Consider the following 27,640-nt stretch of genomic DNA (forward strand, 5'->3'; position numbering starts at 1 on the left):
AGGCTAATTTTACTGTTCAAACTGCACCTTCAGGCCAGGAGAAAAAAAAAGAGGCCAAATAAATAACATGGGAGGGAAACCAAGGTTCTTGACCACACCAGTTTGTCTTCCTTAAGATAGTGTACATCACCTAAGCCAATGATGACATCCCAAGCAGTTCCAGAATGCCTTGCAGGGAAGAGGGTCCTGGTTTGGAACAGTGGGGAAGACCTCCCTGTATAGTTCGAAAGCCATCTGAGGACAGACTAGGTACTATATATACACTTTGAAGACTGTGTTCTTTTATAGTCCATAAATGATCTTCAACACTGATACTGTATTGCCAGTTCTATACTTCAGTTCTTGGTGATTTATATTGTAGAAATAAATGTAACCTGCGTTTTCAGAACAATTTGGTGACTTAAGGCAAATTAAAACCTAATCTTCCCCAGCATTCTAAGCTTGGAATTTGATGTCACTCAATTTTCTCTACTACATCACCAAACCCAGCACACCACCTTCATGCCATTTATACCTTAGAGAGAGTTTGGCACATAAAAGGTAAAACTGTCAGGCAGCGAGACAACTTCATGTTCATGCTTCATGTTCAACAACTTTGGTAGCCTAGTGCCTGGCTGAGACTAAGTGGAGAACCTGAGGAAGATGACTGTCATTGGCTGAGGAAAACGCCTCCCTGGCACTGCATAAGGTACACCAGTCCCAATGGCGCCACAAACAGAACTGTAGGCATTCATCATCTCAATAACATCTCAATAACTGGTCTTTAAATTGTTAAACACGTGGCAGATCTCCAGAGGACTTATTTCAGATGGCATTTCCCATTTTATTGATATTTGCTGACCCCATGTTTGTTTTGCTTGTGGCCCCTCATACCCCTCACCTCCAGTGCGAGCTGGTGTCTGGTGGTTGTGGCAAGTTTCCACTTTCTTCTGGGTTCCAAGTCAGTGGCTTCCCCCCTCACCATTTTCGGGGCACTGTTTCTCTAAAGCAAATACCATAATCTCACCCATTATTTTGATAAAGCGAGGACAGGATGAAGTCACCCCAGCTCAGTCCTTCTTCCATGCTCAACCCTCCTTCCATTTCCTTCCATGCTCAAACCTCCTTCCATTTCCTTCCATGCTCAATACCTCCTTCCATGCTCAATACCTCCTTCCATTTCCTTCCATGCTCAATACCTCCTTCCATTTCCTTCCATGCTCAATACCTCCTTCCATTTCCTTCCATGCTCAAACCTCCTTCCATTTCCTTCCATGCTCAAACCTCCTTCCATTTCCTTCCATGCTCAAACCTCCTTCCATTCGGCAATTAAGCCCCCCAAAACATTATTCATTCATCAACATGCCATTTAGTGGCTTTAATTAACTACATTACCTTGGAGAAAGCCATATGTATATTGTCATGATGATTGCAACCATATTTTAAGACTAACCCCTCAACCATTCCTATATTTCCCACCCCTAGAAGACCAGTGAGCTGATGGAGAATGTGTCCCGGGTGAGGGCCCAGGAGATAGCAGAGCTGTGGGGGAAGGTGGGGACCCTGGAGCAGGCCCTAGGGCTCATGGTGGGGGAGTTTGAGAGACACAGCACCGGGCCCTGGACAGCACCCAGGCCGGCCAAGGGGAGTTGGACAAGTTGCAGAAGCTGCTGGCCATGCGGGAGAAGGAGATGGGGCGAGTGAAGCGGCAGCCACAGCATTGTGTAGTAGCAATGCACAGAGCTAGAATGATTCTTCCAGTAGGCCCTGGGCAAGGCGAAGCATGAGATCCAGGCCTGCCGGCTGCAGTACAGGCAGGAGGCCCACCGTAGGAGGATGAGTAAGGCCTGGTCAGGCAAGCAGGAGTACTCCTGAATCCACACCTCCCCCCAAAAAACCTCACAACACCAAGTGTCTACACCGACCTGGAGGAGGCTGAGAAGTGGCCTGCCTGCGGTCATCACCACCACTTACCGTACATTGCCCCATTTCTCTGGTAGCAACTCCTTGTCAGCTGTATATGATTCAGCAGTCATCTATTCAAAACACAAACACTGTACACTGTTCAAAAGTTGACAAATAATGTCTAGACTGTTCCTACATGAAAATCAATTTTTCCACTACACTTGTGTTTCAGGAAAAATCTCCAGAGCAACAGGGTTGACATCTCTGAACTCACGTGGGAGCAGAAGGAGAAAGAGCTTAGACTGCCAAAATGAACGGACAGAAAGCAAGGTAACAGCTAGCTACTACATCGTGTGGGTCCTGTGTTGTCTGCCAGCAGACATGCTCATTGTTAGCTTCCCTCTTTTCTATTTCTACTGTGTTCAGTTTAGATGATACCATCAATTGGGAATCATTAAACATGAAAACAAAACCCCTGGCACAATAAAGTTTTGAGATGAAAACGCAGAGATACCATAAGAAGCACGAGCCGTGCTACAGTCTGAGGGCCTTTAAGACATTTAAAAAGGAGTCACAAATAAACAGCTCTTTGGTCAGCAGAAGAGGATACCATAAAACATCAGTTTATGGTAACATCAACATCATTTTCTTTTCCGTACAGCTGCTTAAAAAGAAGGAAGAAAGAGTCTGGGCACAATAGTAAAAATAGGGCCGGCCACAGAGTCCTGTGCTTGGAAACAAACATCTGGCCACGCCGATTTGCCTTCAGCCTCTTGGCCCTACTTCACGTGCACAAGGGGTTTATTTAGTTCTTTGAACGCCTGTGGTTAGGGAACAGCTAGCAGCATAATTGTCAAGTTGAGTGCAGGGGATCTGAATGTATATGGTGTCAACATTGTCCTGGCGTCTAGCCTTGCAAACAGATCATTTGGCGACCTAGGATGAATTTACAGAAACCCAGTAGAGTAGGAATCATAATGACTGTCATTTCTGCAGTCTACAGCTGGAGAGAACAGCTGCCACAGTATGGGAAAACATTCCTTTTTAAAATCTACAGCATTTCAATCTACTCTTCCTTTTGCAGGAATCTGAGCCAACCTTTGGTGTTGTTGGCATCCCCAGATAGGAACCAGAACGACACAGATCCCGGGTAAGACACCAAAACAATACTTGAGGAGAATGTCCTGGTTTCTCTTTGTAATTACAAAGCTTCGGTAGATTTATCTGTCCCATGGAGCATGTTTAAACACCAGCAGTGAGAGTGATTTATCAGACCTTGTAGATTTGTTGTTACATAATGACATATGCCTTGCAGAATTACAGAGGAGCCGTCCCTTGCGACCATCACCCAGGCGCCTGTGTGTACCCTTCCCTCCAACCCCAGCCGGATATCTAGAACACATGAGCTCCCCGACAGTCCCCTGCGGTGTTAGTGTCACGGTCGGTCTGAGAATTTTGCTGCTCCAAATGAAGTCTCCAGAATTATGTTGATGGTTTTGTGAAAAAACGTGTGGTATTTTCTGATCGTCATCATTTAAAGCGTACAAAAGGAAAACTAACTTTTTAAAAGGAGTCAAGACAGACAGACGAACGATAAAGGGTTCAATTGCTTTTGATTAAAATGCAACCTGTACTGAACGTAATGAAATATTGACACATGCAGGAATAACTGCACCACAGGATGTGTGCATAACACACATTTCTAAGATCCAGATGAACTGAATCCATGATTAATAGTGGCATCACATTTGGCAGCTACACATTCATCAATATCATAATGTTGTTGTGGCAGTGTATTTTAAACACTGACGTTGCATAGAAGAAAAGCTATGCAAGTACTTCACTATTTTAGCTCCTTTTTCACATTATTGCCAAAAACGTAACATAGATCGTCATGATCTGTAAGAACCCTTGGGAGCTGCTAGCCTAATATACACATAATAACGAGAAACTTGCATAGAACAAGGGTACTGTCAATCAACAATGAAGCCAAACTATTTATCCATAGTGAGTGAGTGAGTGAATCTTGAGATACCATTGAAGAAGACAAAAAAACACATCTGTGGGTAATTAGCAACTTATGGACGGGACTGCACAGTAGTTTTGACATTTTGCTTCACAAAAGACATGGGAAATGTTTTCATACAAGACCAGTTAGCGTCCCATAGTTGACATGTAAACTGAAGGAGTTTGCACAGTGGGAGTCTTCTTCCTACCATTGTGAAGAACAGTTTTGATCTGTGTGTAAACCTGGATGCCCAGTAGAAAGTAGCGAAGACAACAATAATATGCTGCTTTGTAACTAGATATATGTGGCATCATGACCGTATTACATCACTGAGAACATTAAACAAAGCTGAAAATCTGGACTGAATAAAGTTGGCTTTGACCAGTTATCCCGAGTTAAGAGGACCGGGTGGTTTACATCACTAGTCAGCCACAGAATCTCAAACCTTCATGTGGAAATTGTCCAGCACAACCTCCTGTTTGTCTACTTATGTCAACTGATACACTTTTGCCATAGAAGTTGGTGGCTCCTCTGAAAGAACCTCATGAGCCAGTGAAGGAGAACATGGGCAGAGGAACAGGGATAGGAACATTTATCCCAATCTGAAAAACACAAACTTCCATTACTGCACTGGAAATGCAAGCTGTTGACTCAAACAGGATCAGAGCAACTGGATGAGTAACTCTGGGAGAGGAAGGGGTACTAAATGCATGAAATTCGTTACATCAAACCGAAAATGCATTTCTTGTTGTTTTTGAGGCCACTGGAAACTCACGATTGGTTGAGAATGTTTGAAAAAGCAGGAGTAATTTTGGACACCGTAGTCAAGCCTTTTGGCTGAGGGAGCGAAAAAAAATGAGGCTTTTGTTACAGCGAGGTTTGTAGGTGATTACAGCACATGGCCTGCCATACACGGTGTCCTCCGTCATGTGAAGAGATAACACTGGGTATAGCTGAGGCCCGCTAACAAATAGGGTAAAGTCAGGCCATATTTATGCTTTAAATATTTAACAGGTCCTAAGGAATCCCTTTTGAGTTTAATTTAAGATTCTCTCCTATAATCCTACCAGGAAAATGTCTTTCTATGTCCCCCTGTTTTGATTAAAAAGGCACATATTTGCTATAGCTATTTGTAGTCCACATGGGGCCAGGTGGTGAGGGGCAGAAGAGTTGATTTTAGAGCAGAAGCAAACAAGGCTATACTTTTCATGGAAAATAATTATTGTTGAGTGTATGTTTTAGAACAGAGGTGCGATGTCCACCTTGTTTAAGGTAAAGACATGGCAGAGGGATATGAATGGCTCCATTCTCCCAGGACAAAGGGGGGGGACACAGGGGTCCACAGCTACTCACCTGGCCTATGTCCACCTCGTGAGTGTATTTGCGTGCTGTGGCTCCGTTTGTGGTGAAGATAGCTGTGCTATTGCCATAGGGGTCATCGTTGACCAGGCTGATGGCATCATCTAAAGATTCAGCCTCCAGAACCACCAAAACAGGCCCAGGGACCTCCTCAGTATAGCACTTAATTTGGGGCTAAGATAAAATGAAATGACAGTTTCAGGATTTGCACAGAAATGAACATAATTTTTGGAATTACAGCGTGTCATCTGCAAGCACACACAAACTTACTGTGACATTGCCGATGATGGTTGGTCGCAAAAAGTTGCCATTATCATAGCCCTTGACTTTCCTGCCGTTGAGCAGCAGCTGTGCTCACTCATCCACCCCACTCTGGATCAGGCTGTTGACCCTCTGCTTGGCCTGAGAGATCAGGGGCCCCACGTCCACTCTCACCTTGTCCCCTGAGAGGGTTCCCGAAAAAGAACCTGCAGTGAGAACTCTCCCTCTCAGCCACACACATTCACACAAATACCCCTTTAGCCACACACAAACACAAAAGCCCAGCTTGGGCGAGGGGCACCCAGCAGCACTCCCTCTAAAATGGCTGTTTAAATGCAGCCACACAAATTAGAGAGTATATCATTGCAAATAAGAGGCATCATTCATTCTTCTCCCCAACAACTTCTTTTTCACAAAGACTTCATGCTCTGAGCTACTCTTAAGTGTTTGGCGCAAATGACACCGCAAATTTGCAGCATGAGTGACTCAAGCCCTCTCTCCCAGCTCAGCCCCATCTGAAGTTAATGGTACAGCTAAGAGGCGAGACGTGGTTAGGGCTGCGTGGGTGGCTTTAAGAGGACTAAGCAGAGGGCCCATTAGGACTGGTTAGGGTGGGAGGTGTGAGCAGGGTGAGGTACCTGCGTTAATGCGCAGAGCCTTGGCATGTTCCACCACTTCAGGCAGCCAGCTGAGGGCCTTGCCCACCAGGATGGCTGTGGAGAGGGCCATGCAGCGCTGTTCTGGTTCCCTGAATCCACCAGCTGGTTCAGAGTGTTCTTATTGGCATCAGGCATCACCACACCATGGTTCTTTGCTCCCTACAGCAGAGCATAAGGGGGAAATGTTTAGCCTCCTAGCACTTGACTTGAATACCAAGGAGAGTGATCCAATTCAATTAAAAGCCCATTACATCATGTCTTCAATGTGGTTGAATGCAGATTCAAACAGAGATGGTCTCAAAAGTTCATCCTCTAAAAGAACTTTAGTGAGCAAACAATAAAAAGTACAATATTGTAAGTGCTTTACATTACATCACTGCATTTCATTTGTAGAGGATGTGAATGTGTAAAAAATATTAGACTTCAGTTCTACAAAGTATGGGAACCTTATCTAAATTACCCAGAACCTGAGGTATCAGCTATTATGCTGCAAGGATTCTCTTAGAGAATGGTGGTGATCTTTGTATTTCAGAATTACACTTAACGTCTTGGTTTAAACTGAGCTTTTTTGTTTAATTTCTGTTTGTAAGTTTGTTTAAAATGTATGTATTGAGAGACGCAATGATGGGGATGGGGTGAGAGAAGTGCCGAGCGGGAAGAGGAAAATGGTGTGGGTGTGTGTACAGTGGGGCAAAAAAGTATTTAGTCAGCCACCAATTGTGCAAGTTCTCCCACTTAAAAAGATGAGAGGCCTGTAATTTTCATCATAGGTACACTTCAACTATGACAGACAAAATTAGAAGAAAATAAATCCAGATAATCACATTTATTTTCAAATGATGGTGGAAAATAAGTATTTGGTCACCTACAAACAAGCAAGATTTCTGAATCTCACAGACCTGTAACAACTTCTTTAAGAGGCTCCTCTGTCCTCCACTCGTTATCTGTATTAATGGCACCTGTTTGAACTTGTTATCAATATAAAAGACACCTGTCCACAACCTCAAACTGTCACACTCCAAACTCCACTATGGCCAAGACCAAAGAGCTGTCAAAGGACACCAAAAACAAAATTGTAGACCTGCACCAGGCTGGGAAGACTGAATCTGCAATAGGTAAGCAGCTTGGTTTGAAGAAATCAACTGTGGGAGCAATTATTAGGAAATGGAAGACATAGAAGACCACTGATAATCTCCCTCGATCTGGGGCTACACGCAAGATCTCACCCCGTGGGGTCAAAATGATCACAAGAACTGTGAGCAAAAATCCCAGAACCACATGGGGGGACCTAGTGAATGACCTGCAGAGAGCTAGGACCAAAGTAACAAAGCCGACCATCAGTAACACACTACGCCGCCAGGGACTCAAATCCTGCAGTGCCAGACGTGTCCCCCTGCTTAAGCCAGTACATGTCCAGGCCCGTCTGAAGTTTGCTAGAGAGGATTTGGATGATCCAGAAGAAGATTGGGAGAATGTCATATGAAACCAAAATATAACTTTTTGGTAAAAACTCAACTCGTTGTGTTTGGAGGACGAAGAATGCTGAGTTGCAGCCAAAGAACACCATACCTACTGTGAAGCATGGGGGTGGAAACATCATGCTTTGGGGCTGTTTTTCTGCAAAGGGACCAGGACGACTGATCCGTTTAAAGGAAAGAATGAATCTGGCCATGTATCGTGAGATTGAGTGAAAACCTCCTTCCATCAGCAAGGGCATTGAAGATGAAACGTGGCTGGGTCTTTCAGCATGACAATGATCCCAAACACACCGCCCGGGCAACGAAGGAGTGGCTTCGTAAGAAGCATTTCAAGGTCCTGGAGTGGACTAGCCAGCCTCCAGATCTCAACCCCATAGAAAATCTTTGGAGGGAGTTGAAAGTCTGTGTTGCCCAGCAACAGCCCCAAAACATCACTGCTCTAGGGGAGATCTGCATGGAGGAATGGGCCAAAATACCAGCAAGTGTGTGAAAACCTTGTGAAGACTTACAGAAAATGTTTGACCTCTGTCATTGCCAACAAAGGGTATATAACAGTATTGAGATAAGTATTTGGTAAATAACAAAAAGTTATTTTCCACCATAATTTGCAAATAAATTCATAAAAGATCCTACAATGTGATTTTCTGGATATATTTTTTTCTCATTTTGTCTGTCATAGTTGAAGTGTACCTATGATGAAAATTACAGGCCTCTCTCATATTTTTAAGTGGGAGAACTTGCACAACTGGTGGCTGACTAAATACTTTTTTGCCCCACTGTGTGTGTGTGTGTGTGTGTGTGTGTGTGTACATACACACGTATGCATGTATGTATGTGTAAGTGAGTGCTGTTTTTTTTGCTTTGTCTCTGTTGTTGTATCTCTTTATGGGTGAAAATTGTGAAATGCCAATAAAAAAAAAATACTGTTACAAAAAAAATCTAGACTAACTTCCACAGCGTGTGTAACTGGCTGTCTGGCTCAATCCCTGTTCCAGCTGTACAGCTAATCAGCCAAATTGGAGAAGAGAAGCAGAGAGGACATCCTTCCACAACCGTTTCTAAGCCAACACTGCCACCCTCTGTTTATTTCTAGAAACAACATATACATGTCAGACTTGCCATGTTGGACTGTTCGCTCTTGCCATTTTTGGATCCCCTCTCATAGATGTCCTCTCCAGCTTGGTTGGAGCCCACAAAGCTGATGGCTGGATGATCACATAAGGTATACAGCTGGGAAAGACATGGCCTTATTTTAGATTGGGCACTGACAGGCCAGCCAAAATCAATTCATAATCTCTGCACTTTGTAATACAACAACGACGTCAATGCATGAGAATAAAAGCACAGAGACAAATTGAATAATTCACATCACATTAGTAATGCCTCCAGATACAGTGGGGAGAACAAGTATTTGATAACCTGCAAAATCGGCAGTGTTTCCTACTTACAAAGCATATAGAGGTCTGTAATTTTTTATCATAGGTAGACTTCAACTGTGCGAGACGGAATCTAAAACAAAAATCCAGAAAATCACATTATGATTTTTAAGTAATTAATTTGCATTTTATTGCATGACATAAGTATTTGATACATCAGAAAAGCATAACTTAATATTTGATACAGAAACCATTGTTTGCAATTACAGAGATCATACATTTCCTGTAGTTCTTGACCAGGTTTGCACACACTGCAGCATGGATTTTGGCACACACCTCCATACAGACCTTCTCCAGATCCTTCAGGTTTCGGAGCTGTCGCTGGGCAATACAGACTTTCAGCTCATTCGAAAGATTTCTATTGGGTTCAGGTCTGGAGACTGGCTAGGCCACTCCAGGACCTTGAGATGCTTCTTACGGAGCCACTCCTTAGTTGCCCTGGCTGTGTGTTGTGTTTCGGGTCGTTGTCATGCTAGAAGACCCAGCCACGACCCATCTTCAATGCTCTTACTGAGGGAAGGAGGTTGTTGGCCAAGATCCCATGATACATGGCCCCATCCATCCTCCCCTCAATACGGTGCAGTCCTCCTGTCTCCTTTGCAGAAAAGCATCCCCAAATAATGATGTTTCCACCTCCATGCTTCACGGTTGGGATGGTGTTCTTGGGGTTGTACTCGGGGTTGTACTCATCCTTCCTCCAAACACGGCGAGTGGAGTTCAGACCAAAAAGCTCTATTTTTGTCTCATCAGACCACATAACCGTCTCCCATTCCTCCTCTGGATCATCCAGATTGTCATTGGCAAACTTCAGACGGGCCAGGACATGCGCTGGTTTGAGAAGGGTCCCCACCTTGCGTGCGCTGCAGGATTTTAATTCATGACGGCGTAGTGTGTTACTAATGGTTCTCTTTGAGACTGTGGTCCCAGCTCTCTTCAGGTTGTTGACCAGGCCTTGTCGTGTAGTTCTGGGCTGATCCCTCACCTTCCTCATGATCATTGATGCCCCACGAGGTGAGATCTTGCATGGAGCCCCAGACCGAGGGTGATTGACCGTCATCTCGAACTTCTTCCATTTTCTAATAATTGCGCCAACAGTTGTTGACTTCTCACCAAGCTGCTTGCCTAGTGTACTGTAGCCCATCCCATCCTTGTGCAGGTCTACAGTTTTATCCCTGATGTCCTTACACAGCTCTCTGGTCTTGGCCAGTGTGGAGAGGTTGGAGTCTGCTTGATTGAGTGTGTGGACAGGTGTCTTTTATACAGGTAACGAGTTCAAACAGGTGCAGTTAACACAGATAATGAGTAGAGAACAGGAGGGCTTCTTAAAGAAAAACTAACAGGTCTGCGAGAGCCGGAATTCTTACTGGTGGTAGGTGATCAAATATTTATGTCATGCAATAAAATGCAAATGAATTACTTAATCATACAATGTGATTTTCTGGATTTTTTGTTTTAGATTCCGTCTCTCACAGTTGAAGTGTACCTATGATAAAAATGACAGACCTCTACATGCTTTGTAAGTAAGAAACACTGCTGATTTTTGCAGGTTATCAAATACTGTGTATCTCAGACAACAGCAGGTGATGGGGCATGATGCTATTCTCTTACCGTCCTGCCTGCCATGGATGATGTTCAGGGTCCCATATAGCATCCCAGCATCCTGCAGCATCTTGGCCAAGAGCATGATGCAGGCTGGCACCCGCTCTGAGGGCTTCAGCAGGTAGGTGTTGCCACACGCCATGCCAATGGGCAACATCCACAGAGGGATCATGGCGGGGATGTTGATGGGGGCGATGCCGGCACACAGCCCGATGGGCAGGCAGCATCTTTGGTGATGGAGGGTCTTCCCCAGCATCAGGGAGTTGATGCTGCATGTGCGCGCTACTAAATCAAAACAAATTGTATTGATCACATACATATTTAGCAGATGTTATTGCGGGTGTAGCAGAATGCTACCACCTCTGGAGACGGAAGTGGATGTTTGTCGGAGATAGAGAGAGACGAGCTGGGTCAGTCACAGAATGTGTGTCACTATCCCTCACACGGAGACGGTCACAAGCGATAGACCAAAGATCTCTTTACATTATTTCAATGTCTAGGTCACTTGTGGAAAGATTAACCATTTCCTTGGCTGCACCACAAGTATCCACAGAAGCTAAAAGACCATATCCCCAAATATTTCCCTTCGGAAAGGCTGGTGGACATGAGACTTATGCAATCCTCTGAACACATCCCCCTCTGCATCTGCCAGGGTCTCGCCCTTCTCCAGAGTAATGCTCCTGGCAAGCTCTTACTGTAACAAGACACACACACCATGAGCCAACACACACACCAAATCAGCTTCCCGATTTAAAATGAGTAACTTGCATTAAAGTCAACCCGAGCAACAGTAAGGGTAAACCAATTGTATAGAAGCATGCTAAATATGTTGGGTATAAATGTTTCAAATGATAGGGCAAGGGCATGCAGGGGTAGTCTTAAACCCCATAATATGACAAAAACAATGTGCCAAGTTCATGTTGCTAAACGTGCAATGAAGCGTGGATGATGAGATTTTACCTTTGCTTCTGTTTATTTATTTAAATTTAACTAGGCAAGTCAGTTAAGAACAAATTCTTATTTACACTGACGACCTACTCCGACCAAAACCGGACGATGCTGGGCCAATTTGGCGCCGCCCTATGGGACTCCCAATCAGGGCCGGATGTGATACAGCCTGGATTCGAACAAGGTACTATGGTGCTCTTGCACTGAGATGCCTTAAACCGCTGCGCCACTCAGGATTGTATTGTACTTCAAAACAGGTTGTAAAACATGTTAAATTTAAAATCGGGTTGTCATATACAGTCATGGCCAAATGTTGAGAATGACAAATATTAATTTCCAAATTTTGCTGCTTCCGTGTCTTTAGATATGTGTCAGATGTTACTATGGAATAATGAACACTTACATGAAGTTGATGCAAAGAGTCAATATTTGCATTGTTGACCCTTTTTCAAGACCTCTGCAATCCACCCTGGCATGCTGTCAATTAACTTCTGGGCCACATCCTGACTGATGGCAGCCCATTCTTGCATAATCAATGCTTGGAGTTTGTCAGAATTAGTTTTTTTGTTTGTCCACCCGCCTCTTGAGGATTGACCACAAGTTCTCAATGGGATTAAGGTCTGGGGAGTTTCTTGGCCATGGACCCAAAATAGTGATGTTTTGTTCCCCAAGCCACTTAGTTATCACCTTATGGCAAGGTGCTCCATCATACTGGAAAAGGCATTGTTCGTAACCAAACTGTTCCTGGATGGTTGGGAGAAGTTGCTCTCGGAGGATGTGTTGGTACCATTCTTTATTCATGGCTGTGTTCTTAGGCAAAATTGTGAGTGAGCCCAGTCCCACACCTGAGAAGCAACCCCACACATGAATGGTCTCAGGATGCTTTACTGTTGGCATGACACAGGACTGATTATCTCGAGCCTTGTCCTCGTTAACACTCACACCTGTGTTAACGAGAAATCACTGACATGATGTCAGCTGGTCCTTTTGTGGCAGGGCTGAAATGAAGTGGAAATGTTTTTTGGGGATTCAGTTCATTTGCATGGCAAAGAGGGACTTCGCAATTAATTGCAATTCATCTGATCACTCTTCATAACATTCTGGAGTATATGCAAATTGCCATCATAGTAACTGAGGCAGCAGACTGAAAATTAATATTTGTGTCATTCTGTACAACCACTAAAATGAACAGTTTATTATAAAAGTATTATTTATGTTATAAACTAACCACCGAGGAGGAGTAACATGCATCCAACCTTCTGGTAGAAAGCAAGAGGTTAGCAATTGCTGCAAATAATAATAATGCATGAGTTCATGCATTTATTTTGAATCGTATCATTTCAACTCAGCTATATAGCATGAGAAGCAAAGTAGATGCACTAATCCTACTACCTCATAGTGGGGTGGTTCTGATACCCAAGCTGACAAGGTGAAAAATCTGTCTATGTGCCGTTGAACAAGGCACTTGCTCCAGGGGCTCCGTACTGTTATGGCCAGACCCTGTAAAACACAATGTATGAGGGTCTTTGCTCCTCCCTTGTACTTGATTTATGAATTATGGTCAATAATTAGTAAGGAACTCCCCAAACCTGGTCTTCCAGGGCTTAATTGAAAAGAAAAAACAAAAACCTGCAGACACTAGGCCCTCCAAGGAATGAGTTTGACACCTCTACTGTAAAACAACATTTCACTGCACTATCCGGTGTATGTGACATAAGCAAATATCATTTTAAACTTCCAGGCCTCTTGTTTGGACGGAATTAATGTACAACTACGGCAATCCGGAATGTCAGAGGTGAATGTCGGGGTCAATTTCAGTGATTTTCAGATGGATTACTAAAAGCTAAAAATGTATGAATTAAACAATTTATCTGGACAGCACACATGGGAGTCATACCTTATCCCGTCAGTAGAGGATGCCTGGTTGTTCCTTAAAAGTGCTTTCCTCATCCTCTTAAATAAGCATGCCCCATTCAAAAAATGTAGAACCAGGAATAGCTATAGCCCTTAGTTCACTCCAGACCTGACTGGCCTTGACCAGCACAAAAACATTCTGTAGCATACTGCATTAGCATCAAATAGCCCCCGTGATATGCAACTTTTCAGGGAAGTTAGGAACTAATATACACAGACAGTTAGGAAAGCAAAGGCGAGCAGATATTTGCATCCTGTAGCACTAATTCCAAAAGGTTTTGGGACACTAAAGTCCATGGAGAATAAGAGCACCTCCTCCCAGCTGCCCACTGCACTGAGGCTAGGAGACACTGTCACCACCGATAAATCTACAATAATCGAGAATTTCAAGAAGCATTTTTCTACGGCCTGCCTTGCTTTCCACCTGGCTACCCCTACCAACAGCTCTGCAACCCCGCCCCACTTCTCCACCCAAATCCAGATAGCTGATGTTCTGAAAGAGCTGCAAAATCTGGACCCCTACAAATCTGCTGGGCTAGACAATCTGGACCCCCTTTCTAAAATTTCTGCGGAAATTGTTGCAACCCCTATTACTAGCCTGTTCAACCTCTCGTATCATCGGAGATCCCTAAAGATTGGAAAGCTACCACAGTAATACCCCTCTTCAAAGAGGGAGACTCTCTAGACCCAAACTGTTACAGACCTATATCCATCCTGCCCTGCCTTTCTAAAGTCTTCGAAAGCCAAGTTAACAAACAGATCACAGACCATTTTGAATCCCACTGTACCTTCTCCACTATGCAATCTGGTTTCCGAGCTGGTCATGGGTGCACCTCAGCCACGCTCAAGGTCCTAAATGATACCATAACCGTCATCGATAAAAGACAGTACCGTGCAGCCGTCTTCATCGACCTGGCCAAGGCTTTTGACTCTGGCAATCACCGCATTCTTATCAGCAGAATCAATAGCCTTGGTTTCTCAAATGACTGCCTCGCCTGGTTCACCAACTACTTCACAGATAGAGTTCAGTGTGTCAAATCGGAGGGCCTATTGTCCAAACCTCTGGCAGTCTATGGGGGTGCCACAGGGTTCAAATCTCGGGCTGACTCTTTTCTCTGTATATATCAATGATGTCGCTCTTGCTGCAGGTAATTCTCTGATCCACCTCTACGCAGACGACACCATTCTGTATACATCTGACCCTTCTCTGGACACTGTGTGAACAAACCTCTAAACGAGCTTGAATGCCATACAACACTCCTTCCGTGGCCTTCAACTGCTCTTAAATGCTAGTAAAACTAAATGCATGCTCTTCAACCGTTCGCTGCCCGCACCCTCCTGCCAGACTAGCATCACTACTCTGGATGGTTCTGACTTAGAATATGTGGACAACTACAAATACCTAGGTGTCTGGTTAGACTGTAAACTCTCCTTCCAAACTCATATTAAGCATCTCCAATCCAAAATTAAATCTAGAATTGGCTTTCTATTTCGCAACAGAGCCTCCTTCACTCATGCTGCCAAACATACCCTCGTAAAACTGACTATCCTACCGATCCTCGACTTCGGCGATGTGACTTACAAAATAGCCTCCAACACTCTACTCGACAAATTGGATGCAGTCTATCACAGTGCCATCCGTTTTGTCACCAAAGCCCCATATACTACCCACCACTGCGACCTGAATGCTCTCATTGGCTGGCCCTCGCTATATATTCGTTGACCAAACCCACTGGCTCTATGTCATCTATAAATCTTTGCTAGGTAAAGCCTCACCTTATCTCAGCTCACTGGTCACCATAGCAACACCCACCCGTAGCACACGCTCCAGTAGGTATATTTCACTGGTCATCCCCAAAGCCAACACCTCCTTTGGCTGCCTTTCCTTCCAGTTCTCTGCTGTCAATGACTGGAACGAATTGCAAAAAAAAAAAATCAATCACTGAAGCTGGAGACACAGCTCCCTCACTAACTTTAAGCATCAGTTATCAGAGCAGCTTACCAATCACTGCACTTGTACACAGCCCATCTGTAAACAGCCCACCCAACTACCTCATCCCCATATTTTTTTTTGCTCTTTTGTTGATCACTCCACTGTTAATGATCCATTTTAATTATTTCGCCACAATGGCCTATTTATTGTTTACCTTCCTAATCTTTCTACATTTGCACACACTGTGCATAGTTTTTTTCTATTGTGTTATTTACTGTACGTTTGTTCATGTGTAACTATGTGTTGTTGTTTCTGTCACACTGCTTTGCTTTATCTTGACCAGGTCGCAGTTGTAAATGAGAACTTGTTCTCAACTGGCCAACCTGGTTAAATAAAATGTAAAATAAAATATAGCTGCACACCTTGACAGGCAGCAGATATGATAAGCAATTTAAAATAATAATAATGATAATAGCAGGAGGTTGGTTTGGTACCCATTTCTAAGGAGGAATGCTTCCTAAAAGTGACATACAGAATAGTCGATAACAAGACAAGCGCCAAGCCACGACATCTATCATTTTGTAAACAAAGTGAAACATACCAAAAGCATTTAGTCGTCATTAACTCGTGGGTAAAACATTATAACAGGATTTCTTCCACCTTTCTTCAACAGTGATCTTGATACAGTCCATGTCATGATGAAAATGTGCTTATTGCTCGATTTATCCCCAAACTATGTCCCTGGTCACCTACATCGACAGAAAAGAGGGAGGGATCTGGAAATAGCTGATCACTCATTGACGTAGAACACCTCCCACAAACATATGAACCTTATTGATTGGCTAATACAATTGTAATTTCAATCTCTATGTAAAATTATAGACGAACCAACTTTTTAGAAAACATTTTTAAAGCGCAGCTCCGTCTTTTTGACAACTCGACTGGGTTATTTATGGCCCACCACAGACAATATATGGTCCAAAGATAATGATAGAAGTCTCTAGTGGCCAAAAGGCTATTTTACAATGGGCAGCGCCACTCAGGGCATCCACCATTTTAAATGTAGTCAACTGGGTGGGACTTCTACTTTTGTTGGCTGATCCCTCCTGGTGACCCTGTTGGAGTCTTGTCCAACCAGGTCATTAGGAGGATTCAGCCTATCATGAAGAATAAAATGTACTACTTCAAAATCGAGATAGCCCCAATAGCGCTACACATGATGTCGCAGACGCTATAGTTGCACAGCTACAAAAAGGAGTCCTCTCCCTATGATGTGGTCGCATATGCTATATAGGAAAAGTACCTACAATTAATTGGCGCTAATTTTATGAAACACGGGAATTTATATAATCTGCATAATGTAGTTAACGTTTCCATCTTGCAGTATTGCGCAAAACCGCATAATAAGCTGTCATCGAAGTATTCTGTGACATGTAATGCCACAACCACTGTTAAATGCACAACAAAGTAATAGTTTGTCTACTGTTTCTAGCCTACCTACCCCTTATAACCTGCAATGCGTCTCTCACTCTCGTCTCACAAAGGTACAGTACCAATTATTGCTTGCAACATTTCAGTACTAAACACTGAAACGTGGAATTAATTGAAGATGCTGGGAAAGTGCTTAGTCAGACATAAACCAGGGAGGAGGGTATTTTGGAGCACATTCTATTGGCTGCAAGGAACAAAGTTGTTTTCGTTATCATTTTGGAGTAACATACTTTGCAGTAGTTAAACGCCTGATCTGTCTGAATACTATGGCAAATCAAACCAAGGTGAATCAATGAGGAACGTTAAGTAAGATATGAGAAAATGACGTATCACGTGCACTAATGTACTTTTCTTTCCTTTCGCCTATTATTTTAGGAGTTCGTGCTCTTGGAGGGTTCGAATCGGTATGTACCTTTTGACTGTATAGTCCACATCTCTGCGTACTTTACAGCATAAGAAAAGTGGCAATTCCTTTTGACAATGTAAATAAATAACCTACGTTGCTTCTTCCAGCGTTTGCTCTGAAAGGTATTGAATTGGGACCAAGTCCCAGTCAATCTTATCAAAGATGGGGGTCAGCAGGTAACTTCCTCAGGCTTTTGTTTTTGGTAGAGGTATTGAACATCAATGGTGTAAAATATATGTTCTCATACTGTACACATCCGTTTACAGAACAATACAAGGGGTTAAACCCTATGCAACAAGTGCCTGCTGTCCAAATTGATGGCATCACGCTGTCACAGTCGGTGAGTCCAATGATGTTATTAGTTTGTCAGTGTTTCAACAGTGATGTACTTCTGATAAAAGTTAAACGACAACTTAAATCTAACTCCAAATTCCCCGAATGTAACATTGACAAGACTAATCCACTCCCCCTCAGCTGGCAGTGATCCAGTACATTGAGGAGACCAGAACAGGACACAGGCTTCTCCCTGCAGACCCAAAGAAACGTGCCCAGGTGCGCATGATCTCTGACCTTATCACCTCTGGGATCCAGCCTGTGCAGGTAAGTGAATTACAGCACAAAGTAAATGGATAAACAAGAGAAAAGTATATAACCAATTGAAGGCACACAGTCCACTGCAGATCTGACCAAGTTTGCAACACAAACTTTGTTTACTGTATGGACATCATGTGTTTGTATTGCCATTGCAACAATGATGATCAGTCACGTCTGATCATTTGTATTTCAGAATTTGTACGTGCTACAGAAGGTAGGAGCAGAGAAGGTGCAGTGGACGCATCATTTCATCCAAAGAGGTTTTGAAGGTGGGTAAAAATAGCCTTACATACAATACCAGTATCGCCGTAGACAACCATTCCAGTCCTGATTATTGTCCCTGTGTCTTTCAGCCCTGGAGCCCATTCTGAAAGGGACAGCTGGCAAGTACTGTGTAGGGGACGAGGTGAGGGGACACTCATCACATCAAAACACCGTAGACCTCTCTTCAAGTTTAGGAATTCCTGAACTAACCATGTTTACCTTTTAGATTTCCATGGCAGACATCTGTCTCGTTCCTCAAGTCTATAATGCTGAACGGTAAGGCAACCAGTCATTCAGAATTGTTACAAAAGAACACCACAGTATGAGACAGATTCACTGAACATACAACCCACATGACTTGTACATTTGCCCAACAGGTTCAAAGTGGATGTTGATCAGTTCCCAACTATCAAAAGGCTAAACCAAACCTTACTGAAGGTGGGTGCTTTCAAAGAGAGTCATCCGTCCTGCCAACTAGACACACCTGCTGAAATATGTACATGAGAACACCTCTGATGTCTAAGGGAGCCAGTAGTGCCACCATCATTGAATGCTTCTATAAAATACCTTTGTCTTATTTAATGAGATTGAAACCAAAGACGATCTATTACTTGTATGATGAAGTTTTGTTATTTTAATACTCATATTCACCCTCTGAGAAACAGTACATTCACCAATCTACACAAATTATGCCAATGCTGACCAAAGTGGATTTGTTAAGGGAAGCAATACAAAATGTAAAAACATTAACAAATAGTGATGTATTAAATCAATTAAAAAAAAACATTTACTGTATAAATTCCAAAGTACCATACTAGCCCTCCGTTGATCCTTCATGTTACTGAGTTTAAGGAAAGTGAAAATGACTATCTGCACTTTGTTAAATAATTGGTTTTGTAAAAAAGCTGAAGTTCAGCTTACTTAAATTCAAATAAAACAGAATTGATTTCAGCTCTACCATGTGATAACACACATTGATGAGAAAATATTTAAAAACAGAAGAGATTGCTTGTCAGATCTGATGTGTATACCATATTCTCAATGGGAAAAATGCCACATAAAACAAATGGGTCACGACCCATAATGTGAAACACCACAATGGAATAAAAGGCATCACTTGCACCATAACTAACAATCAGCGCCCCCACCAGGAAAAAAAAGCTGATCAGATAAGACTACAGCACAGAACAAACAAAGGGGCATTAAGCAGCCACAATAAAACTGAAGACTTGATGAAATCTAAGCCTAATGTAACAGAGCCTTTACGCAGAACAGAAAATACCAAGGACTCAAAAAGTCCCTGTACGAGTTCCGCCCATGGCACAATCATATTATTTAGAATGTGTAAACCAGATACAGGGATAAAAAGTCCATTTATTTTCCTTATTTCCCAATAAGGTTGTTATCATCTCCCCTAAGATCCAGTCTCTTATTCTACAGGGATCTCCACTGTGCACTTCACTGTGTTATTGTAGAAGGTCCCAGCGCAGTCAGAGCCCCCAAACACCAAGAGGGTGCAGTGGATGTTGGCATACTCCCGCTTCTTCTGTTTATCAGCATCTGAGATGACAGAGCCTCCCAGATTGATCACACTGTGTCCGGCACGAGGCCTGGCGCAGAGCAGAGGGGAGACCACTGAATGCCACATACTGGTGTCTGAAAAGAACCATGGCAGGCATTTTTATTCAGAGAGAGGCTGAAAGAGGCTGGATTACCATCAACTTTCTTGAAAAAAAAATGATAGGCATTGGTGAGTGCGTACCCGTGTTGAAGATATGAACGTCCTGCAGGGCTCCAACAGCACTGCAACCGCCACTGACCAGCATCCTGTTGTCGGATACTGGCAGTGCTGCATGATATCTGACCACAATGATGATAGGGCAACGTTAACTTAGTAAAAAGGAATTTCTACACCAATATACATCCTTGTTGTTTACAGATACTAAGCAATAAATATCAGATTAAACAAATGGCATAGAATTAAATGGTCGCAATATTGGTCTGTGTGACAATATAGAAATTTTTCTTCACGGCAAGTACTTGATATATCCTAGATATATGAAATACGAAAAATGTCAGATGGGCATTGTGTTCATATTTTACAAGGTTTGATTTGTATATGTTCTCACCCTCGAGGCAGTGGTGGCATGTTCTCATATTTCACAGCTGTGTACTCCATGAAGCCTTTTGTCAAAAATTAAGAAAATTACATTTGAAGATCATGGCAACTAGCTTTATATATAGAGTACTCCACATTACCCCTGTCAGTGCCTTACCGAGATCCAAAATGTGGAGGTCGTTTAGGTAGGTTGCAGTCTTCCTGCCACCAAAAATTAGCAACTGGTTGGACAAAAGCGTGGTTGTGTGCCTGTAATGTAAACACAATGTGTTTATTAAATAAGCATGGTCGTCCTGTAATGGTTAGATACAGTAAGTTAAATATTCTAATAGCCCAATGCCTTGTCTACAGAAATATAAATCAAGGAACACTGACCCAAACCTAGGTAGAGGTCGGTCCCCCTCGACGATGGGTTGGTACCAGAGCTCAAACTCTGGATTAAAAATGTACAGAGCATTACTGCAGACCTTGCCTCCAGGACAGCGGCTTGGGTGAACCCCCCCAAAAACAAAGAGCTCTTTCTTATAGATAGTTGCAGAGTGGTAGGCCAACATGGGGATATCACCTCTTGCCTAGAGTACGAATTTCCACAAGAGAGAAAATCAAACTTTTCATTTGAAGGTCCTTAAGGTCAATTAAACTATAAAGTGACAAGTGGCTCTGGACAGGACACTCACTGTGACAAGCTTCCACTTCCAGGTTAGAGTGTTGAGGATATAGAGGTTGCTGTAGCGCTGGTCCTCTCTCAGGCCTCCGTACACGTAGACGACCTTGGAATCAGGGTCATAGGTTGCAGAGTGGCCATGGGCACACGGTGGGACAGGTCCAGAGGTGGGGGAGTTCATTGGGAACCAAAAATCGTTGTCTTGAGAAGATAATGTTGACAATCAATTTGATCAATTAAATGTGTGCTGGGCATTTCAAGATGACAGGTAACAGATGTTTACATTTTGGCTCCAAATTGTTCTATATGTTATTAAAATGGGCAACTCATCTCACCTATTTCCAGTTTCCATAGGGAGTCCTTGCAGTGAGTCTGGTCAGAAGCTTCTCCTCCAATGACAATGGCCGTCTCAGGATCACTCAGACACATGGTGTGGCTCCAGCGCTTTGATGGGCAAACTGAAAACAAAATATCCTTAATGTTTTTCATTCAGCAGAATAGCTGCTATTTGAAATAAACAAATAATTTCATGGTGAATTCTGTAACCTGCTCTGCAGGTGGTCTTCTTCATTCCAGTCTTCTCAACACTGTTCTCTCTAGATAGCTTTATTTTTTTGGGGCTAGATGCTCGACCAGTATCCTCCTGAGGAATAATTTCAGGGCTCCATGCGATGCGACCCCTCTTCCCAATCACCGTCCGTCTGGGGGTCTTATCCTTCAAATACCATTAAGATTAAAAAGTCAGGTTCAATCACTCTCTACTTGGAAAGTTTCTTATTCAAGCATGAGCCCTACCGTAAGCGAAATACAGGGTTTATCAGATAAAGTGGAATCATCCATTTCTGTCTTGTTAGCTTTGAGTTCGACATAGCAAATGCTGTCTCCTAGATGTGATGAGTTGGGGGTTGAAATCTGCAAAGAGTGACACATTTGATATCTGTCTCACTGAACTACAATTTTAATGACAGTGTAGACCAGAAAAATGCCTCAAAATCAAGATTGTAGTGACAGGTCTACTAACTAGTGGATAACCCTGCAATTTACCCTCTGACTCCCAGAGGTGTTGAGCAGAGTATGGGAGAGATTGCTGTTGTGCTCGAATGGGCTGGAATGTTTTCTTGGCACACGTGGAGTGTTGCTGATGAAACTGGCTTCATTCTTTTCGAGGAAAGAGTTAAATAACAATTTAAGACACTGGTGCATTATGTAGGCTGTTATTAATCTTTCCATAATCATTTGCAAAGATGAATGTAGTATCTGGTCAGTATTTAATTTAGAACGTGAGATGTCACAACAAAGTGTCACCTGTCACAATAACATTGAAAATGTACAGAATAAAAACGCTTGAAACCATACCTCTCCACAAACAGTAAGCAAAATCTTCCCATATACTCCTCTCCTCCCTTTCTCTGTTGCCTCTTGGACAAGGTCAGCATTCCAATCTCCCTCCCAAGTCAAGCACCTTTAAAACAAGCAATATAGACCTTGTATGCATTTTTGCAATTGTTGTTCATTAAAACGCATGTAGGCCTAATGTACCTTGTTTGGTCTGACAATGTACCAATCCTCTGCGGTCTCACGTCCTGGCTAACCAGAACATCAACTGAAATGGTTGTCTCGCTTGATAAGAACCGCCATTCCCCAACACTGAATACAACAAGTTGTTTGGGCAGTGGCAATGGAACATGGACTTGGTGGCACTGGCGATTGGATTTGCTGCAATAATTACGGACAAACATTTATGCTGTGAACTACAAGGATGAAGATTGGGCATTTCTGTAATGAATAACGATGGCTCAAATTGGGAGTTGCTGTGTGCCCACTTTCAAAATGTTAACAACGAAATACCTGATAACTACCTGATAAACTGACGGGGTGCATCGTTTAACGACCAGAGGACGAAAAAATGTAACCGTCCCATGTTGATTTCCTCTGAAGTGAATCAGCAAAATTGCAGATTTGCGTTAACGAAGATTATCCCAATATCACCAGGACAAATCGCTCGCCAGTGCAAGTGAAAGTGGCGTGCAATTTATAAACTGCGCACCTGTTATCTGCTCTATTGGGTTGCAGTCTGCACAGATCTAGGGTCAGTTTAGTCTCAACCCAGTCCAAATCCTTATCATTCATGTGGGCCGACTTTACCCTGCTGTCGTGTGACCTGGTTCTATCCTCATCTGATTACTTTTTGGAACAGCTCAAAATAAAACTGTTGATGGATGTTTCATCAGCTGTGTTATACTTACATCAACTCCCTCATGATTGTTCTTAATGGAGAATCATGGGACAAAATCCCATAAGAGCATAGGCCTTAAACTGTATGTGTGAGATAGGTCAGCTCTAATGATCAAATCCTATAGCATTTATGTAATGGTCTCAATCTTCAGAATGAGTTAAACAATTCAGTTAATCCAACTGATTCTGTAATTTGAGCAGTTGCAGGATAACAAAACAAAATAAAATCAGATTATATTTGTCACATACATCTAATAAAACAGGTAGTAGACCTTACAGTGAAATGCTTTCTTACAAGGCCTTTTAACCAACAATGCAAAAACATTTTTAAAGAAAGAAAATATTTGCTAAAAAAATACATTTTTTTTAGGTAGGACAAAAAGTAACACAATAAAATAACAATAACGAGGCTATGTACAGGGGATACCGGTACCGAGTCAATGTGTGGAGGTTCAGGTTAGTGGATGTAATTGAGGTAAAATGTATATATAGGTAGGGGTTATTGTGAATTTTTCAGTACATTTGTGGCAATTACTTATTTCAGAAGGAGCCAGCAAAACTAGTGCACTAGTTTTGTGCTCTGGGTTATTAGACACCATTAGACCTGATTACACCTCTTGGGTTTTTTCCAGAACAGGGGTGTGTCCCCTTTTCAGAGGAGTCAGCAGGAGGACATGTAGCATGCCAAGGTCTGTTGCTATGGTCCTACATGCATTAAACTATTTCTGTGAGACTCTACAGGTTGCATGTCCTAATATGAAGGCAATATTATTTAATCTTTTATTATTTCACCTTAATTTAACCAGGTAGGCTAGTTGAGAACAAGTTCTCGTTTACAACTGCGACCTGGCCAAGATAAAACACAGCAGTTCACATAAAACAACACAGAGTTACACATGGAATAAACAAGCATACAGTCAATAATACAGTAGAAAAAAACAAAGTCTATATACAGTGAGTACAAATTAGGTGAGATAAGGGAGGTAAGGCAATAAATAGGCCATGGTGGTGAAGTAATTACAATATAGCCATTAAACACTGGAATGGTAGATGTTCAGAAGATTAATGTGCAAGTAGAGATACTGGGGTGCAAAGGAGTAAGATAAATAAATAAATACAGTATGGGGATGAGGTAGTTGGATGGGCTGTTTACAGATGGGCTATGTACAGGTACAGTGATCTGTGAGTTGCTCTGACAGCTGGTGCTTAAAGCTAGTCAGGGAGATATGGGTCTCCAGCTTCAGTGATTTTGCAGTTCGTTCCAGTCATTGGCAGCAGAGGACTGGAAGGAAAGGCGGCCAAATGATGAATTGGCTTTGGGGGTGACCAGTGAGATATACCTGCTGGAGCGCGTGCTACGGATGGGTGCTGCTATGGTTACCAGTGAGCTGAGATAAGGTGAGGCGTTACCTAGCAGAGACTTGTAGATGACCTGGAGCCAGTGGATTTTGCGACGAATATGAAGCGAGGGCCAGCGAACGAGAGAGTACAGGTTGCAGTGGTGGGTAATATATGGGGCTTTGGTGACAAAACAGATGGCACTGTGATAGACTGCATCCAATTTGTTGAATAGAGTGTTGGAGGCTATTTTATAGATGACATCGCCAAAGTCGAGGATCGGTAGGATGGTCAGTTTTACGAGGGTATGTTTGGCAGCATGAGTGAAGGATGCTTTGTTGCAAAATCGCAAGCCGATTCTAGATTTAATTTTGGATTGGAGATGCTTAGTGTGAGTCTGGAAGGAGAGTTTACAGTCTAACTCGACACCTAGGTATTTGTAGTTGTCCACAAATTCTAAGTCAGAGCATGGGAGTGGCTACCTAGACAATTTGCATTGACCCCCTTTTTTACACTGCTGCTACTCGCTGTTTATTATCTATGCATAGTCACTTTACCCTGTCGTGGAAAGATTTGGTCAATCATATTTCACAAATACCGGAGCATGTGAGTTCAAATAGACTTTTATTAATCAATATAACAAAAGCAGAGTCAATTCATGAAGTAACTCCCTTCCAGTCTTAGCACAAGCTACTTATACATTTGTCCTCCTTACATCATACTCATAGTAACTCCTCTTAATGGCTTATCACCTCTGGAATTTAGCCACTGTTATCATTCTTATTGGCAGGCTCAACATCCTTGGTTTCTCAAATGACTGCCTCGCCTGGTTCACCAACTACTTCTCAGACAGAGCTCAGTGTGTCAAATCGGAGTGCCTGTTGTTCAGACCTCTGGCAGTCTCTATAGGGGTATCACGGGGTTCAATTCTCAGGCCAACTCTTTTCTCTGTATATATATCAACAATGTTGCTCTTGCTGCGGGTGATTCCCTCATCCCCCTCTACGCAGGCAACACCATTCTGTATACATCTGGCCCTTCTTTGGACACTCTGTTAACTAACCTCCAAACGAGCTTCAATGCCATACAACACTCCTTCCGTGGCCTCCAACTGCTCTTAAACACTAATAAAACCAAATGCGTGCTTTTCAACCGTTCGCTGCCCGCACCCGCCCACCCGACTAGCATCACTACTCTGGATGGTTCTGACTTAGAATGTGTGGACAACTACAAATACCTAGGTGTCTGGCTAGACTGTAAACTCTCCTTCCACTCATATTAAACATCTCCAATCCCAAGTTAAATCTAGAATCGGCTTACTATTTCGCAACAAAGCCTCCTACCGATCCTCGACTTCGGCGATGTCATTTACAAAATAGCCTCCAATACTCTACTCAGCAAACTGGATGCAGTCTATCACAGTGCCATCTGTTTTGTCACCAAAGCCCCTTATATACCCCCCCACTGCGACCTGTATGCTCAGTCGGCTGGCCCTTACTACATATTCAACGCCAGACCCACTGGCTCCAGGTCATCTATCATCAAATCAAAATCAAATCAAATGTATTTATATAGCCCTTCGTACATCAGCTGATATCTCAAAGTGCTATACAGAAACCCAGCCTAAAACCCCAAAACAGCAAGCAATGCAGGTGTAGAAGCACGGTGGCTAGGAACTCCCTTCCAGTCTTAGCACAAGCTACTATCTATACGTCTATGCTAGGTAAAGCTCCGCTTTATCTCAGCACACTGGTCACGATAACAACAGACACCCGCACGCGCTCCAGCAGGTATATCTCACTGGTCATCCCCAAAGCCAACACCTCATTTGGCCGCCTTTCCTTCCAGTTCTCTGCTGCCAATGACTGGAACGAATTGCAAAATTGCTGAAGCTGAAGACTTACATTTCCCTCACTAACTTTAAACATCAGCTATCTGTATATAGCCCATCTGTAAGTAGCCCACCCAATCTACCTACCTCATCCCCATATTGTTTTTATTTACATTTCTGCTCTTTTGCACACCAGTATTTCTACTTGCACATCATTATCTGCTCATCTATCACTCCGGTGTTAATTTGCTAAACTGTAATTACTTCGCTACTACGTCCTATTTATTGCCTTACCTCCTCACGCCATTTGTACACACTTTTTTTTCTATTGTGCTATTGACTGTACGCTTGTTTATTCCATGTGTAACTCTGTGTTGTTGTTTGTGTCGCACTGCTTTGCTTTATCTTGGCCAGGTCGCAGTTGTAAATGAGAACTTGTTCTCAACTAGCTTACCTGGTTATTAAATAAAGATTAAATATATATATATATATTTATATATATATATTTTAAATTAGACAAAATTACATTGGATGACCAAGGATATTACTTCTATTCTCCAAAACTACTAAATATATGCTTTCAGTTGAGGGTTATGTAGCACTCAGATTAACACACCGATGCGTTTACATAGAACCAGACATTAGTTTAATCAATATATATAGTACCAGTCAAAAGTTTGGACACACTTACTCATTCCAGGGTTTTGATTTTTTACTATTTTTTACATTGTAGAACAATAGTGAAGACATGACAACTATGAAACAACACATATGGAATTGTGTAGTAACCAAAAAAGTGTTAAACAAATCAAAATCTATTTTATATTTGAGTTTCTTCCAAATAGCCACCCTTCGCCTTGACAGCTTTGAACACTCTTGACATTCTCTCAACCAGTTTCACCTGGAATGCTTTTCCAACAGTCTTGAAAGCTATCCCACATATACTGAGCACTTGTTAGCTGCTTTTCCTTCACTCTGCAGTTAAAGAAAAACCCTTGAATGAGTAAGTGTGCCCAAACTTTTGACTAGTACTGTATATATGACCCAAAAATACTTAATTGATCTTGAAAGATAATCATTGGCCGAGACCAAGCTCTCTATACTTTACTACTTAATGGGAACATAAAGTAAATGAGCTGTAGAAAATGTTTTAAAAAACATAATTCAATGCAAGTGAGAATCTTCTTTATTGTGATTTATTTTTAAAAGGAAAGCTTAT

The 27,640-nt window shown here is 42.6% G+C and overlaps 3 protein-coding genes, 1 long non-coding RNA gene and 1 pseudogene across 5 annotated transcripts; 2 read left to right on the forward strand and 3 right to left on the reverse strand.

The window, feature by feature from the left end:
- Positions 1–164: 164 nt before the first annotated feature.
- Positions 165–3,338, forward strand: LOC135527182 (basal body-orientation factor 1-like; annotated as a pseudogene).
- Positions 3,339–3,742: 404 nt separating this feature from the next.
- On the reverse strand, positions 3,743–5,750 carry LOC135526961 (uncharacterized). Its single transcript, XR_010453374.1, has 3 exons — positions 5,522–5,750; positions 5,246–5,425; positions 3,743–4,494 (listed from the first exon to the last, which is right to left on the reverse strand). It is a non-coding gene; the product is annotated as an uncharacterized LOC135526961 (long non-coding RNA).
- A 3,039-nt stretch (positions 5,751–8,789) lies between these two features.
- On the reverse strand, positions 8,790–10,952 carry LOC135526960 (methylmalonate-semialdehyde/malonate-semialdehyde dehydrogenase [acylating], mitochondrial-like). The gene is made up of 2 exons (XM_064955628.1): positions 10,694–10,952; positions 8,790–8,879 (listed from the first exon to the last, which is right to left on the reverse strand). The coding sequence occupies exons 1-2, from the start codon at positions 10,938–10,940 to the stop codon at positions 8,863–8,865; spliced, it is 264 nt and encodes an 87-aa protein (XP_064811700.1). The 5' UTR covers positions 10,941–10,952; the 3' UTR covers positions 8,790–8,862.
- A 5,782-nt stretch (positions 10,953–16,734) lies between these two features.
- Positions 16,735–19,128, forward strand: LOC135526962 (maleylacetoacetate isomerase-like). 2 transcript variants are annotated; one of them, XM_064955630.1, is made up of 9 exons: positions 16,735–17,023; positions 17,346–17,374; positions 17,484–17,552; positions 17,643–17,716; positions 17,851–17,976; positions 18,164–18,239; positions 18,324–18,376; positions 18,461–18,510; positions 18,612–19,128. In XM_064955630.1, exons 1-9 carry the CDS (start codon positions 16,935–16,937, stop codon positions 18,736–18,738), a joined length of 693 nt encoding a protein of 230 aa, XP_064811702.1. In that variant the 5' UTR covers positions 16,735–16,934; the 3' UTR covers positions 18,739–19,128. The 2 variants fall into 2 exon arrangements, with proteins under 2 accessions (XP_064811702.1, XP_064811703.1); XM_064955631.1 differs by lacking the exon at positions 16,735–17,023 and adding an exon at positions 17,192–17,254.
- Positions 19,129–19,663: 535 nt separating this feature from the next.
- On the reverse strand, positions 19,664–22,938 carry LOC135527183 (uncharacterized). The gene is made up of 12 exons (XM_064955809.1): positions 22,877–22,938; positions 22,557–22,733; positions 22,374–22,479; positions 22,062–22,175; positions 21,564–21,732; positions 21,353–21,475; positions 21,031–21,218; positions 20,729–20,925; positions 20,511–20,602; positions 20,364–20,418; positions 19,997–20,094; positions 19,664–19,890 (listed from the first exon to the last, which is right to left on the reverse strand). The coding sequence occupies exons 1-12, from the start codon at positions 22,936–22,938 to the stop codon at positions 19,664–19,666; spliced, it is 1,608 nt and encodes a 535-aa protein (XP_064811881.1).
- Between the last annotated feature and the right edge of the window lie 4,702 nt (positions 22,939–27,640).

The sequence above is a fragment of the Oncorhynchus masou genome, chromosome 32 (assembly GCF_036934945.1).
Source record: "Oncorhynchus masou masou isolate Uvic2021 chromosome 32, UVic_Omas_1.1, whole genome shotgun sequence".
In the NCBI taxonomy this organism is placed as follows: domain Eukaryota; kingdom Metazoa; phylum Chordata; class Actinopteri; order Salmoniformes; family Salmonidae; genus Oncorhynchus; species Oncorhynchus masou.